The 14,140-nt window shown below is 32.3% G+C and overlaps 1 protein-coding gene across 2 annotated transcripts; it reads right to left on the minus strand.

The window, feature by feature from the left end:
* Positions 1-2,229: 2,229 nt before the first annotated feature.
* Positions 2,230-5,179, minus strand: LOC109796964 (APETALA2-like protein 3). 2 transcript variants are annotated; one of them, XM_020356836.3, is made up of 10 exons: positions 4,435-5,177; positions 4,336-4,361; positions 4,214-4,244; positions 4,040-4,127; positions 3,796-3,941; positions 3,574-3,618; positions 3,356-3,459; positions 3,088-3,230; positions 2,827-2,940; positions 2,230-2,740 (listed from the first exon to the last, which is right to left on the minus strand). In XM_020356836.3, the coding sequence occupies exons 1-10, from the start codon at positions 4,893-4,895 to the stop codon at positions 2,489-2,491; spliced, it is 1,410 nt and encodes a 469-aa protein (XP_020212425.2). In that variant the 5' UTR covers positions 4,896-5,177; the 3' UTR covers positions 2,230-2,488. The 2 variants fall into 2 exon arrangements, with proteins under 2 accessions (XP_020212425.2, XP_029126833.2); XM_029271000.2 differs by having other exon boundaries at positions 3,356-3,618; positions 4,435-5,179.
* Between the last annotated feature and the right edge of the window lie 8,961 nt (positions 5,180-14,140).

Genomic DNA, 14,140 nt, shown 5'->3' on the forward strand with positions numbered 1-14,140 from the left:
ACAGAAACACAAGTTAATCCAAATATAAACTGCAGAAGAACTTTGAGTTGCAACATGGAAATGTGGGCAGGGAGGGTAACTTTTGTTTGTGTGGGGGTGGGTTAAAATGAAATGTGGAAATAGGGATAATGATGTGGGCAAAGTTACAGTGTGGGATTAGGCCATTCATTGGCAACGTTGGAGTTTGGAAAGAGCAATAAAAAGGAGAGAGATAGGGGAGGCTGAGTAACTTAGTACGGATTTGATAGGTCACCTACTTTCGAAAGTGTGGCCCTGCCTCTGGCAGTGACAGAATAATCAACTTTATACTATTCACATATACAAACTATAAAGTGGTATAGTAGAAGTAGTACGATAGCTGCACCTGCTGAATGCTGAATGCTGAATGCTGAATGCTGAATGCTGAATGCTGATGCCATTGCCATTGCCATTGCCATTGCCATTGCCATGCCCCCATCAACCCACCCTCTTCAATTTTTAATTGGGTATTGAATCCTAAAGCCGAGGAATGCGGAATTACTTTAATCCCAGGAAAGGGACGGGACATAGCGAGCCCCTATTTCTACACGTGGCTGCAAACCATCATGCCATGCCCCCAAACAAATCATTTTCAATCTCGTACCTCTTGTCCTTTTGGCATCTGCCTGCCTTCCCATGTCTTCTTTATACCGACCCTTTCTCTTGCTTAACTATCACATTAGCAAATAATTTAACTATTAACACTCAATTTACCATGCCAAATTATACGGATAATATTCATCATGGTTGGTGCCTGTAGTGATCATGGGATATATAAGGTGGTAGTGGTTGGGTTTTGGGGAATTAGTAGTACCAATAATTATGAAAACAAAAGATATAGGTGACAATAATGGCATAGTAGCTGTATAGTATTGGTTTTCACCCCTTATAATTTCCATCTTGAAAACTCTTTAGTCAAGTCTTAACGTGCTTCACTAAATGGTATCAAAAGTAATTTATGAGTAAAAATATCTTTTCTATTAACTGAATCCAAACAAGCTGAAAATATATGTACTTTTGCATTTAAGAAAACAAAAACCTTTGTGTTATGTTAACAGTAGAGATGTTATTCTTATAATTTAGTATTGATATCATCACATTAATATTTGATTTGAAAATCACCCTTTTAAACAATTACATATCTAAACTTCAAAGTGATTTTAATTTGTAGCGTCCAAATAACATTTTTGTCAAAATCACATTTGAAATATAAGTTTCCAAACATAAATTACATGATTTAAAACTCAATTTTAATTAAATCAAGTTTATAACATCAAACTCAAATATACAAACTCTAATCTAAGCACTATTTGAAGTTCCTATAATCAACACTTGTTAAGCCCAATTTAAAACTTCCAGAAGCCAACTTAGTTCATTTAATTTTTTTCCATGCAACATTTTTTTTGTCACTTGAAATATTCTACGGTGTGATTTTGCATTCAAAATCAAGATCATACATTATATTCTCTTCTTCCTATTGTTCAATGACAATTAATTATTAAACCTCCAATCCGAACTCGTAAAGAAAAAAAGATGATCCTATTTTTTATATATTTATTAACGACATTATGATCCTTTTTATATATAAAAAAAGTAGCTACAATAAAGAAATAAAGATGCATCGGTTATAAAAATGATGGGAAATCGTGTTTGTCTGGTTTGCGTTAATATTATAATTTATAAACCTTGTAAAGCGTCGGCAATGATTCAACGGCAGTTTGGTTTGCTGTTATAACTTCTTTCAATATCTTCTCGGACATTGTTTCCGAACTCTCTGACAATGATGCTTATTACACACTACTATAGATTTCTGTTTGTGAGGAGTAAAAACTAAAAAAATGTGGGAGAAGCAAGGAATGTGTACAATTTACATGGGAATGGGACATAAAGTGATTTGGACGTTCTACCGTGCGCACAAAACCATTGTATAAACTTCGACCTAGGATAGGGGAGGAATCATTACCAAAGACCATAAGACAGCTTTGGTGTTCCATAAATATAAGAATAACCATGTGATGGGATTCAATCCAAAAATTGTGAATAGTGTTTTGTCGGCAATAATAAACACCAACAAAAGCAAAGAAAATTAAAAACAATGACCCACAAATACGGATTGCACTTAGCATGCGCTCAAATCCCGTCTCTTCAAAGATCACCGTCATCTTTTTCAAGTATTTTCTAGATAGAAAAGAAAAGCACCGAGGTTGAATGTTGGAGATACCAAAGTAAATGCTTGCTTGTTATAATAGTCTCAAATCAGAAAAAGCAGAGTTCAACATCAACATGCCTTCGCGGCATGGCATTTCTTTACATCGAAGAAAATTAGTATATTGGAGGACAAAATAGTAAAAATCTCTAGACCCAAGCAATTCAATCAGACAATTGCTACTTATAGTCCTACTAGTTTATCAACCATACGCTGAAGTCAAGAAGATTTGCAATTGTACCATTGCTCTACCTGGCAATACTTTTAGGTACCGCAGTAGAAAGTGGATACGGTGCTGGAGTTAGTGATTGATGGTGGAAAATGTGGGTGGAGGAATGTCATGCTTGGAAAATGAATTTGACTGTCCGCAGCTGATGGTATTATTGTTGAAGGGAATCCTGATGATGCTGCAGTAGAGAACGGTGGAGTAAGAGTTGCCCCGCCGTAAGGACCTTGGACTTGCCATGCCCAATTTGGCATGGGACCAGCTTCCATCCTCTTCTCTATTGCTGTTTCCTGTGAATATAAAACCATAATTAGTATGTAACGCAGAAAAAAGTAAGGCAAAATTAATTATGGTTGCCAGAATATGTGAAAATCACCTCACAGATGGGAAAGAAATTGCTACCACTCCAGACGGAAGAATGACGCTCGGATGCCATGGAGAAGCCAGGAGGTGGCTGAACAGGCAGTGATCTTGATCCAGAGTGCTCAAGCTATTAAGCAAAGTGAAAATATACAATGAAAACTGAGAATACAAACTACAAATTCAGAAACACGTGAAAAAACAGAGGGGCTAGGGAAATTCTAGACTCAAGAATTAAAGCAAACCATACATGGCCATACAACACTCTCCACCTTACCATAACTCTCTTATCGACAGGTATTTGGTCCCAGCCGTGCGGAACCTTCAAACCACTCCCATTGTTGGGTGTGTTCTTGATTTGACCGTCAGTGTAAGAAGGGGGAGCTATGCCCAAGTTAAGATCAAGATTTTGCTTACTATCTGAATAGTGTCAGAATCAACATGTCAGTGCAAGACTTCATAGATCAATCATTAAGCAGATTAGGAAGCAACTAAAACAAATAAATTAATAAAAAAGAAGATTATCAAGGATAAACAAGTGGCACCTTCATTATCAGACTGAGAAATCATATCCCCTTCATACAAGCTGGGCTCGAAGTTTGTAACTGCTTCCCTTCCATTGCACTTGATAGCAGCCCTATCATAAGCTCTGGAATTATTACACAGCAAGTCAATGACACAAAATGTGTGTGTAAATAAATATATGGAATCCAAAATGTTTAGGAATTTAGTCTGAGATGTTCTGATATAGGATTGATAAAACCTTGCAGCCTCTAACTCGCTGTCAAATAGCCCCAGATATATATACCTGCAGGCAAGCAATAAACCATGGCCAACTTAAAAACTGAACTCTGATTCATCACGAACGGAACCAACCCAAGTAAAATAGCGTTTAATACTTAATTGATCAAATTAAAATGCAGGTGATCAAACCATGTCAGATTCATCGATTACTGAATTGAACCAAAGGGTTTTGTTATCTCACTTTTTCCCAAGAAACTGTCCCATGCGAGCTTCCCACCGCCCGCACTTATGAAGAGTAACTCCCCTGTATTTTGAGCTTCCCCTCGAAAAGCCAGTGCTCTGTCGACGCAGAATATGCACAAACTCCTCCTTCGTGAAATTACTCATCTGCACAACACAATAACGGAAAACCGAAGCTAAAGTCACAAATTCCATTCAAGCTTCTAAAAATACCAACAGATTAAAATCATCACTTCATTCACAACCTGCTTTATATCTTCATCGTAATCGCTAACGTTGAAATTGATATCCGCATCAACTCCACGGAACTTGATTGCAGCTCGATCGTACGCCCTAAAAAAAATTAATAATAAAACTGATAAAAACATTTCATACACTTAAAGAAAATAAAAAACACCTAACCACGAAAATTAAATCACCTAGCTGCAGCATGCGCTGTGTCGAATCCACCTATAAGAAAAAGAAAAAAAAAAGAAAAGCGAAATTGAAGAAAGGTGAAGCACATAATAACATAAAACGAATCTTCTACTTGCGTCCTCACCCAAGTACACCTGTTTCCCGCAATCCCTGCACGCACAGAAGCATTCAGAAACAGTAGCGTGTTACTTCAGAGAAGCATAAACGATTACTATTCACTAACCAAATGTGCGATTCCCATCTCCCCGTTCTCCGGTAGAAAGTAACGCCGCGATACTGCGAGCTCCGCGACCGCGGTCCGCGGCGGCTCTTCTTGACCTGCGGTTGCCGGGGAGCGATCCTCTGCTCCGGCGCGGCAGCGCCGCGGTGGTGCGGGTCCATGGAGGAGAAGTCCAGCCATCCCGGAGGAGTGTCTCCGGATTGGGCGGGCGGAAAGAGCTGGATGGTCCGGAGAGAGGATTCTCCGGCGAGATGGAGCGCGGCGGAGGTGGCGGCGTCGTCGACGGCGGAGGCGGTGTTGAGGATGGCGAAGTTGTAGGCGACGGCGTCGCCGAAGGAGCAGGAGTCTTCGGTGTCGGCGGCATTGACGACGGAGGAATTGAAGCTTCCGGAGCTCTCCATTTGCGCGGCGGAGAGCGGCGGCGTGTGGGAGGCGGAATCGGCGTTGAGGTTGAGATCCAGCATGGCGAGGTGAGGCGTTAGTTTGTTAGAAGCTGTTAGAGAGGTTTGGAGGGAAAGTGAAGTTAGTTAGAAGCTTAGCGAGGGGTGGAATCTGCTACGGCAACGGATTCACTTTGTTGAATGGGCTTGTAAGCATAGTCCATAGGAAATTGGAATTGAAATTTCATGCACCTTGAGAAGACTAAAGAGTGAGGAGACTCTGACTCTGCCTTTTCTTCTTCTTTGATCCTATGAATGCTATCCTATGCTATACTATGCTGGGCCTCCTTTTCTTTTCCTCTTCACAATTACCGCACCTTCACCTTTTATCCCGGGGAAACAAATTCCCCATTATTATATATTTATTTCCTATATAAAAAAATAAAAATAACTAAATCATTTTCTTCATAATGCATTTAGATATTAATTAATTTATTCCTATCATATTGGCGCATTTTGCTCAGGCCTCACAATGTGTATGTCATGGAGTCAGTCAACTGGCTCCTTTTCTCCTCTTTCTCTTTATTTTCTATTAATACTTTCTAATAGAAACAGGATTAGGACACATTTAAACATTATAATATTTTTATTATTAGTATTATATTAGGTTATTATACCATCTTGATACATAATAAACTTATGGCACTGAGCACTTTGAGAAAATAACAAATATGTATTTTGAATTTCTGTATTTGTTTATTTCTTTATATTTTAGCTCATTGACTCTCTAAGTTATCATTCAATTATCAAATTTTGTCTTTCACTGACTGTTACATTCATCTTTCATTTTATGAACACTCTATGCTTTATTTTACTACACACTTCATTCACCTCACAATTCATTTTCTTTCCATAATAATAATCATCATTACTTATTTTGTATTTTAAATTTTTATTCATTTTAATTAAAGAAAAATATTTGAAAAGAAACAAAATTACGAGCAAGAAGAAAATTCTTGCAATTATACCGGTAAAAGAAATATTCTATTAATCAGATAAATGTAAGAAAAATTAATGATAATTGAAACTATTGGGGTATTAATAATGGTGTGGTGATATATAGAAAGATGATTGTAAATTTTACTTTTTTTTACATTATTTTCTTTAAATTATTAAAAGTTTATATAACATAAGAACTCCAAGGAGCATAAAAGAAGTAATATTAAACTAGAATAGAATCTAAAGCGTGTAGATTAAAATTATTGCATTGATGTGAAGGACTTCTGTTCCTTTTTTTTTTTACGTTTACCACAAATTGTAGTTACTACTCGACAACTAAACTAGTAAAATTGTTTGGCAAAACAAAGTAATAAAATTGAAAGGAAAGTGTGTGTATGTATAAGATATTGGTATTCTTGTATAAATAACAAGCAACGTTTGCGTCTCATCCATGCGCATATACTCCCCCATATTAATATACTGTTATAGCATGTCTAGAGTTTGCATTTATTACTAGTAGGATACAAAAATAAGAAATTATTTACTATGTTTCTTATGTTATGGGCTATGTTTGGATACAAAAATAAGAAATTATTTACTTTATGGTCTCACAATATTGAACACTGGACCTAAAACGAAAATTTGAATTTGACTTCTTAATTATATATCAAATAATTATTTTAGATGATAAATTATTACAATTATTAATTAAAAGAATTACTCCTAACAGTTAAAATACTAATGAAAAATAATTGCGTGCGTAACAAATTATATTATTTAAGTCTCATGTGTCTAAGATTTTATGATTGAATTTTAGTGTTATTATTATAATTTTTACGGATAAAAAAACATTAATCAAGCATCATCAATATTAATTTTTAAATTATCAACTACAATTATATTTTTTTCTTCATTTAGGTATGTCATTCTATACTTAAAATGTCAAATCCCAAAACTTGCTTTCAAACCATATAATGAATGAATCTGTCATCGATCTCCATAAATATCGAAGCCATAAGATAGTGTAACGATCACTAATTTATACGTTGTCGAGTAAAAAGTGAATGAAGTTGATATATAAGAAACAAAAGATGAATAGAATCAATGTACGATGCCTGTGGTTTTTGTGGAGTAAGTAGCTAGTTGAATTATGATATTTATTGAGATTGTACGAATGAAGAAGAAACTAGAATTGGAGAAACGACACATTGCATGCAATTGCTGAGTTTGATAGGCTATTTATGGGTGCACTGCACTATATTGTACAAGTGAATACATGCACTAAAACATCACAGGATAAAGAAATTGATAAAATAATATTATACCATCAGATATTTGGTGTGCATATAAGTAAGATGCATTGATGATATGTTATATGAGTACACTTTTGTACCCAATTTGCCCTGTCCCATATAATCTCACGCATCGAACCAATTAATATCACCATCATCAACACACAAACAGTTCCCTAGGTAAGGTTTGGTGCTAAAGAATTAAACAACCTAGCTGGGCAAAAGAACTGGTTTATGAAGCTGTGATCCAATAGCAAAAAGGGTGGTGAAAAGTTAATTTGGGCATGGTGGAGGGTGATTGTTGAATTGAAAGGGAACGTTTGGAAATGATTTTGAAATTAATTTTGCTAAGATGATAGTTAAAGTAGAAATGGCTAGGTTCTTATATAGATGGTACAACACTAGTTGCTAGGTTAAAACGTGATTGTGTGAGGTGGTTTAGCTATTAGCAGAACAACAAATGCGGTCCAAGCCGTGCCCTTGGCTCATGGAGAGGATTATAATTAAGTGATCTAAGAGTGTAAGCGGACACACAAGGAATCTACGAATTTAAACTGAGTTAAACAAACCTAATGAATTCAGATAGAATTTTTTTAGTATTCAAATCATATCCAATCAAACTTGATTAAAACCTGATATTGTACAAGTTGTGTAATGAATTTTGTGTTTTCAACTCTATCGACCTGACTCAACCCAGTCATATTTAATAATAATAATATTTAAGTTATTATTTATTTATATCAATATTTATTGTTACTCTTACATTAACAAATTTTATATTTTAGGTTGATAGTATTATAACATTATAATATATTTATTTTAAATTTTATATTGTATTAATTTTTTGGGTTGATAATAATGTAACAAATTAATAAATTTATTTTAAAATTTAATTTATATTATTGTTTGCTTTATATGTTAATAACATTAAATATAATTATATTGACCCAATTAACTCAATCCGTTCATGATTGGATTGAGTTGGATTGAAATTTTCAAAAATAAATTGCTCAAATATATATAATCCAACCCAACCTGCTAAATTTTGATTGCGTCAGATAACAGATTTATCAAAACTCAACCCAATCTAACTCGCTTACACCCTTAAAGAGATCGGGATTGGCCTAAAAAATTCCAAAATTTTTTAATCGACAATTCAAATTCAATAAAATCATTACCAACGGTAAAAACTATCTCTTCATGTGATTAAAATAATTACATATCCAATACTTAAATTCAATATTAATAACTCTTTAATAATAATTTTTTATAGATAATATTCGCATTGAAATTTAAATTTAAAATATCATATAAACTATTTTAACTATATTCACTAAATCAACTCTAATAATTTATTAGACCGTCCTTTCTCAACAAATACTCATTTATATACATGCATTATTCAAGGATTAAATCATTAACTATATATTTGCATTAACTAATTAAAAAGACATAATTATCCCTTAATAACATCATATTATAAAATATCATTGAAATCTCAAATTATACATAAGCATAATTTCTTGTACCCAAATCATAATATATTATATTACATCAGTACATATATACCATGTATAATTCTCACATTTTGTTTTCGCAATTCCTAAACTCTGATAATCTTAACTGCACCATAATTCATCACTCAACATTAAGACATGATAGTATTGGCTTTACGTTGCAACACTGATCCTGTACAATATTCCAAACTTTTAACCCTAGTAAGTATCCTCCTATAGAGGGGAATATTAAAAGTTTGTTTAATAACAATAATAACTGCGCAAGAATATGAATGAAATTTCTCACAAAACCAACTTCGGGTGTGTCGTTTAATTTTCAAGTATGGAAGAACATAACACTTACTGTACTTGCGCTTTTAGTTACTGGTTTTTGCTCTCTCAATTTACCAATTTACCCCCTTACCACCACGAGATAAATAAATTAGTGCATGTCTTATTTAATTTTTAAATTGATGAAAATAGTATGTCTTTTTTTTAATGTTTTAATATAAAAGTGATTTTATTATGATTTATAAGAATATTGTATTAAAAATGAAAACAAAATATCAAATTAGTCACACTGTTATATCTTTCGCATTTTTTTTAATGAGGATGATATTAGTTTTTACGATAGTAAAAAAATGCAACTAAAGAAATAAAGAATATGTGTGCTGATCATATATATTTTCTCAGTTTTTTTTTCTTATACCAAGGATATTTCTACTGATTTTTGAGATGTAGAGATAACTGAGTTTTATCTCTTTCAGAAAAGTTTTTTTTTTTCCATAGACACATGCACAATTAGAAAATCAAGACTATGTCATGTTAGAACTTACCTATCTATTCATTTTTTTTTTGTCTAAACCATATGTATTTTTTATGAAATACAATTTTGTTTAAGTTGGATAGGAGAACAAAAAACTTTCTCTTTGTTATGTTAGACTTTACTAATTCATGTTTTCTAAATAAATATTTAAACCAACCAATATTTCTTTCAATTGACAAAATATTTTGATAACAATGGAGACATTGGAGAGCTAAGCTTGGCGCGTGAGTTATTTTTTAAATGTATGCAACATACTACATATCTAGAGTGACAATGATATAAAGTTTTAAAGTGAGGTTCTAGACAAACAATTGGACAATGATCCATACGTTAAAATCCAACTAACATTTCATTTTATAGTAATATTTTAATGCATAAAGTCAAAGAGGTACTATAGAATTTGGGATGGGATTAAGACACAACACAAAACATAATATGCATTGTATCTATATCTATATCTCGAACCACTTTGTCTTAAACTACTTTATAAATAAATGCCATTAAAGAGGCTCTTAACCATGGGTGAGGGTTGTGGTAGCGACACCAAGTGGAGGTCTCTGTAATCTGGTTCTCAAATTAATTGGATGACGTAATTAGAACTAAATTTTGCTAAGCATTATTATGGAACGTCAGTGGAAGTTGGTGTTTGTTGATGTGGTCCAAGTTTATGTTTCGAGAATTTATAGGTTGGCACCATGTTTCTTTCCCTTTATGGGCGAAAACCAAGTTGTTAGAGAAGCCCAATTTGCGTTCCACGTAATGGAAGCAGGTTAGCCCAACAACAGATGAAAGCGAACCTCACTTTGCAAGTTGGATTAGTGACGAACTAATTCTAGGCTAGTGCTTCTGTGACCAATGATAGTTACGTATCACTTTCCACTCCATCGCACTATATATATTATGCTCTCTCATCTTCTTAAATTTGTCTCTATGTCTACATTCAGTTACTCTTGCTTGCATTAGAATCCATCAGATTGTAATAAATAAATAAATAACCAACATATTATTTTTTATCGATTCGAATTATGATAACAAAAAACAAGATTCAAATTTAGAATATCATAGATATTACCACAACCTCCATACTAAATAATAACCATGTATTGTGCATATATAAAAATTTAACACATTTTTTTTGTTCGTTCGCAGAGTATCCACGGCCGATAGCAGTGACTATCTCTTCGCTACGTTAGAGACACCTCAAAGAGTGGGATAACTGACCCCAAAATTTAACGCGACTGCATACACAAGGCAGGATTCAAACCCCTAACTTTACTTAAGCGTGGATCAACTCCTATCGCTAAACCACACGCTTGTAGTTAAAAATTTAACACAGCTAATTGATTTAAAAAAACATCTTATATATAATTTTTAAAAATAATTATTATAAAAATAAAGACAATTTGTGATTTTTTTTCTTCTTTTATTTATAGTAATCAAACCTGTATTAAATTTTTCTAAATAAATCATACAGCTCAATCGATTAAATCAGACTTTTATATAAACAATAGTTATATTTAATAGATTTTTTTCAAGTAAAAATTATAATAACAACATCATAATAAAATTTAAGACTATGTATATTATACTTCAAATTTGAAGAAAAAATATTGAAAGATTAAAAGTATAAATTAATTTTAATATATAATTATTAAGGTCAACCTAGTAATTATAAGTTGAAATAGATAGACATGTATCGTAATATCTTTTATTTGTTAAAAAAAATCTTAACATAAAAAAATGAAATTAAAGTAATTTTATATAAGATACAATTACTGTTAGCATAGTGTTTGAATGTGGGTAGCCCTCTTTAGACGATGGAGAGGGAATTGATTTGAAGATGAAGTGGAGAGAGTACCTAAATAAAATTGAATGCGGTTTTACTATGATATGTATTTAATCCATTTATGTACACATAAACATGCATGATGTGTGTGCAATGTCTTTTCATTATGTATTTTTTTTTACCTATAAATATAATTCGTACAGTATTATAAAATTAATAATTAAAAATTAATATGCGTTCTCAAAACATGAATTTCGTTGAATAATAATAATAATAATAATAATAACATTATTGTTATTATTATTATTATTATTAATATTTTATGCTGAGTTATGTGCAATTACAAAATTAGATTGTAGTGTCTATCTGGTTCATTTACGTGCAACTTGCAACGACTTAAGTAATATCTATCTAAATGTATATATGTTTCAAATCATTTCATTTAAATATGTGAGTTAAAAGGTGTGCCGACTCGATTAAGGACGTGAAACACTAAAATAATATTCAAATGACATAACAACGACATCGATATTGCCACATCAAGCCATTGAGGTCGCACCACATAAAGATTTAATAAAAGATAAGATTAAATAACGACTACTACATTAGTATCATAATAGGCTAGTTATCCACAAAGATAATTCAATCTTGAATAAAAAGGTATGCACTCTATAAATATTATGTAATATACCACATACTAATTTAAGCATCATAGTCTTTTTTTTGTAGGTATTTCCCATAAAAAAAAATCACATCATCCAAGCAAAGAAGAAAGAAAGATCCCGCCTAAAAAGATTAGTATCAAGACTATGCAATTAAAATGCAGTACTAGGATGTGACTCCTAGGTCGTCTCCCCTTCTTTCTGTCAAAGGATCAAACACGTAATTGGGGGGGTTTTGAGTAGATTATCAAAATTAAATAAAACACAGAGCAGATATATTAATTAATTGCAGTAATTAAAATAGGTCAGACCCTTGAACATAATGCACCTTTGATATCCTCGGTTCATAACAGATAATCTGTTCGAACTTAATCTTGTTCAGTCCAGATTAACCAACTAAGCGAAGATTAACCTAAGACCTCACTACACGAATTAAGCAAACGTGAACCTTGTCAGACCTCCTTCGATCAAATTTATGCAATTAAAATGCAGTACTAGGAAGTGACTCCTAGGTCGTCTCCCAAGGACTAGTTCTTCTGTCAAAGGATTAAACACGTTATTAGGGGTTTAGGTCGACCAATTAGTTTAACACACATATATTTAGGATTTTTTTTCACAAATTATTTTTCATAACGTGTTATTAAAACAAAAATATTTGATATTTGGTTATGCGTTTAAATACTTAATATTAATTGATGTACAAGACATTAAATTTTTTTATATTTTATTGAATAATTAGGTTTTTAAAATTTTCCTATTATAGTTAATTTTGTATAATTATTTAATATCTATTTTATAATTTTATAATTTTATATTTTTATTTATTTTATAAGCTTCTCCAACATCCTACAAATTAGTGTTGAATAAATGCAAATAGACCTCGAGGCCAACCTAACCTAACCTATACCAACTCATATATTTAATTATTTATAAATTAAAGCAACCCAAGTCTATGTGAAATAAAATATTGATTATACTTTTAGTTAAAATCGTTTAACTTAAAACTGCATTCTCTAATAATCTGAAGATGTCTCCTGCTCCTGCCCATTCATTCAGAGTCTTTGACCTGAGAAAGAAATGAGAGTTGAAACTGAAAAGTATAAAAATAGTTTACACGTCCACAAATTACCAAGGTATACTAAATATTTTTATTCTTTCACGTCCTAACAATCCGCAAAGAAATGTTATCCAAAAGAAATTAAAACAAAACCTATAATTCACTGGGAAACACCCAGTCACTTTGAAAAGTTGTCAAATTCTGCATAATCAGAGTCAGAAACCATGGTTTGAGACCAGCAGCATTAATAGCAGAAGCCTCCTCCCCACAAAAAATACGTCAACCAACAAGTGTCAGTTAAAATCAACTGGCATTAATTTTAAAAACAATGTACTGTTATTTGTTTTCTCATTCAATTGAATTTAACATTAACTTTTTTACATATTACACAATTAAAATTGTCTTATAGTTGTGTACAGAAAGTTAACATCATTTTCGTTAATCTCAATTAAATGAAAAACTTAACATTGCATCATTTTTTAAAATCAAGATACTTAAATTAAGCTTTTTAATAGTAAAAGGATGAAATTAAATCAATTAAATTAAGAAAATATCAAAAGAGTATCTTACCCTGCTCTTTTTAGCCACGAGTTTAGATAAGTTCTCACAAACACTGCTTATCAGCATCTTACTATAATTCTGCGGCGTAGTACTATATTTTTTCGTCCGTGCATTACTGTATTTTCATTTTGATGCGTGAGTGTGAGGTATGTCTAAAAGAAATCCCAAGTGATGTGCAGAAAGCATTATTGTTATAAAAAATGCCTAAGTGAGGTATGCTGCCTCAATCTTGTATCCGAGTAGTATTAAGTAGAGATATATCTAAGGAGGATTTGTTCTTGAGTGGTATTCTAACTACTGCAAGAAATTCTTTTCGTACAAAGTAATTGGCTGAGAAATTCTTTCTAGTGAGGAAAAACTGATTTGAATGACTTGCAGAACTGATTTGATAACCAGCACTTCATTGTCATGTGAAATAATTGGATTTAAACTTCTATCTAAAACAAACCTATTATGTCTCTCTAGTAAAATTAATTTTAAATGCTAAATATAATTAAGTGAGTCCGATTTCAGATTTTATATTAAAATATCTGCATACCGTAGGATGTTAGTTTTTCATGTAAAACAAAGGAACCTTATATTGAGCTGCTTTCTTGATAAGTTCAAACTTTTTATTCCAATTATTGAAGCTAAAAAAAATGTAAATAGAA

This window comes from Cajanus cajan, chromosome 6, assembly GCF_000230855.2.
Source record: "Cajanus cajan strain Asha chromosome 6, NIPB_CcT2T_4, whole genome shotgun sequence".
NCBI classification, from domain to species: domain Eukaryota; kingdom Viridiplantae; phylum Streptophyta; class Magnoliopsida; order Fabales; family Fabaceae; genus Cajanus; species Cajanus cajan.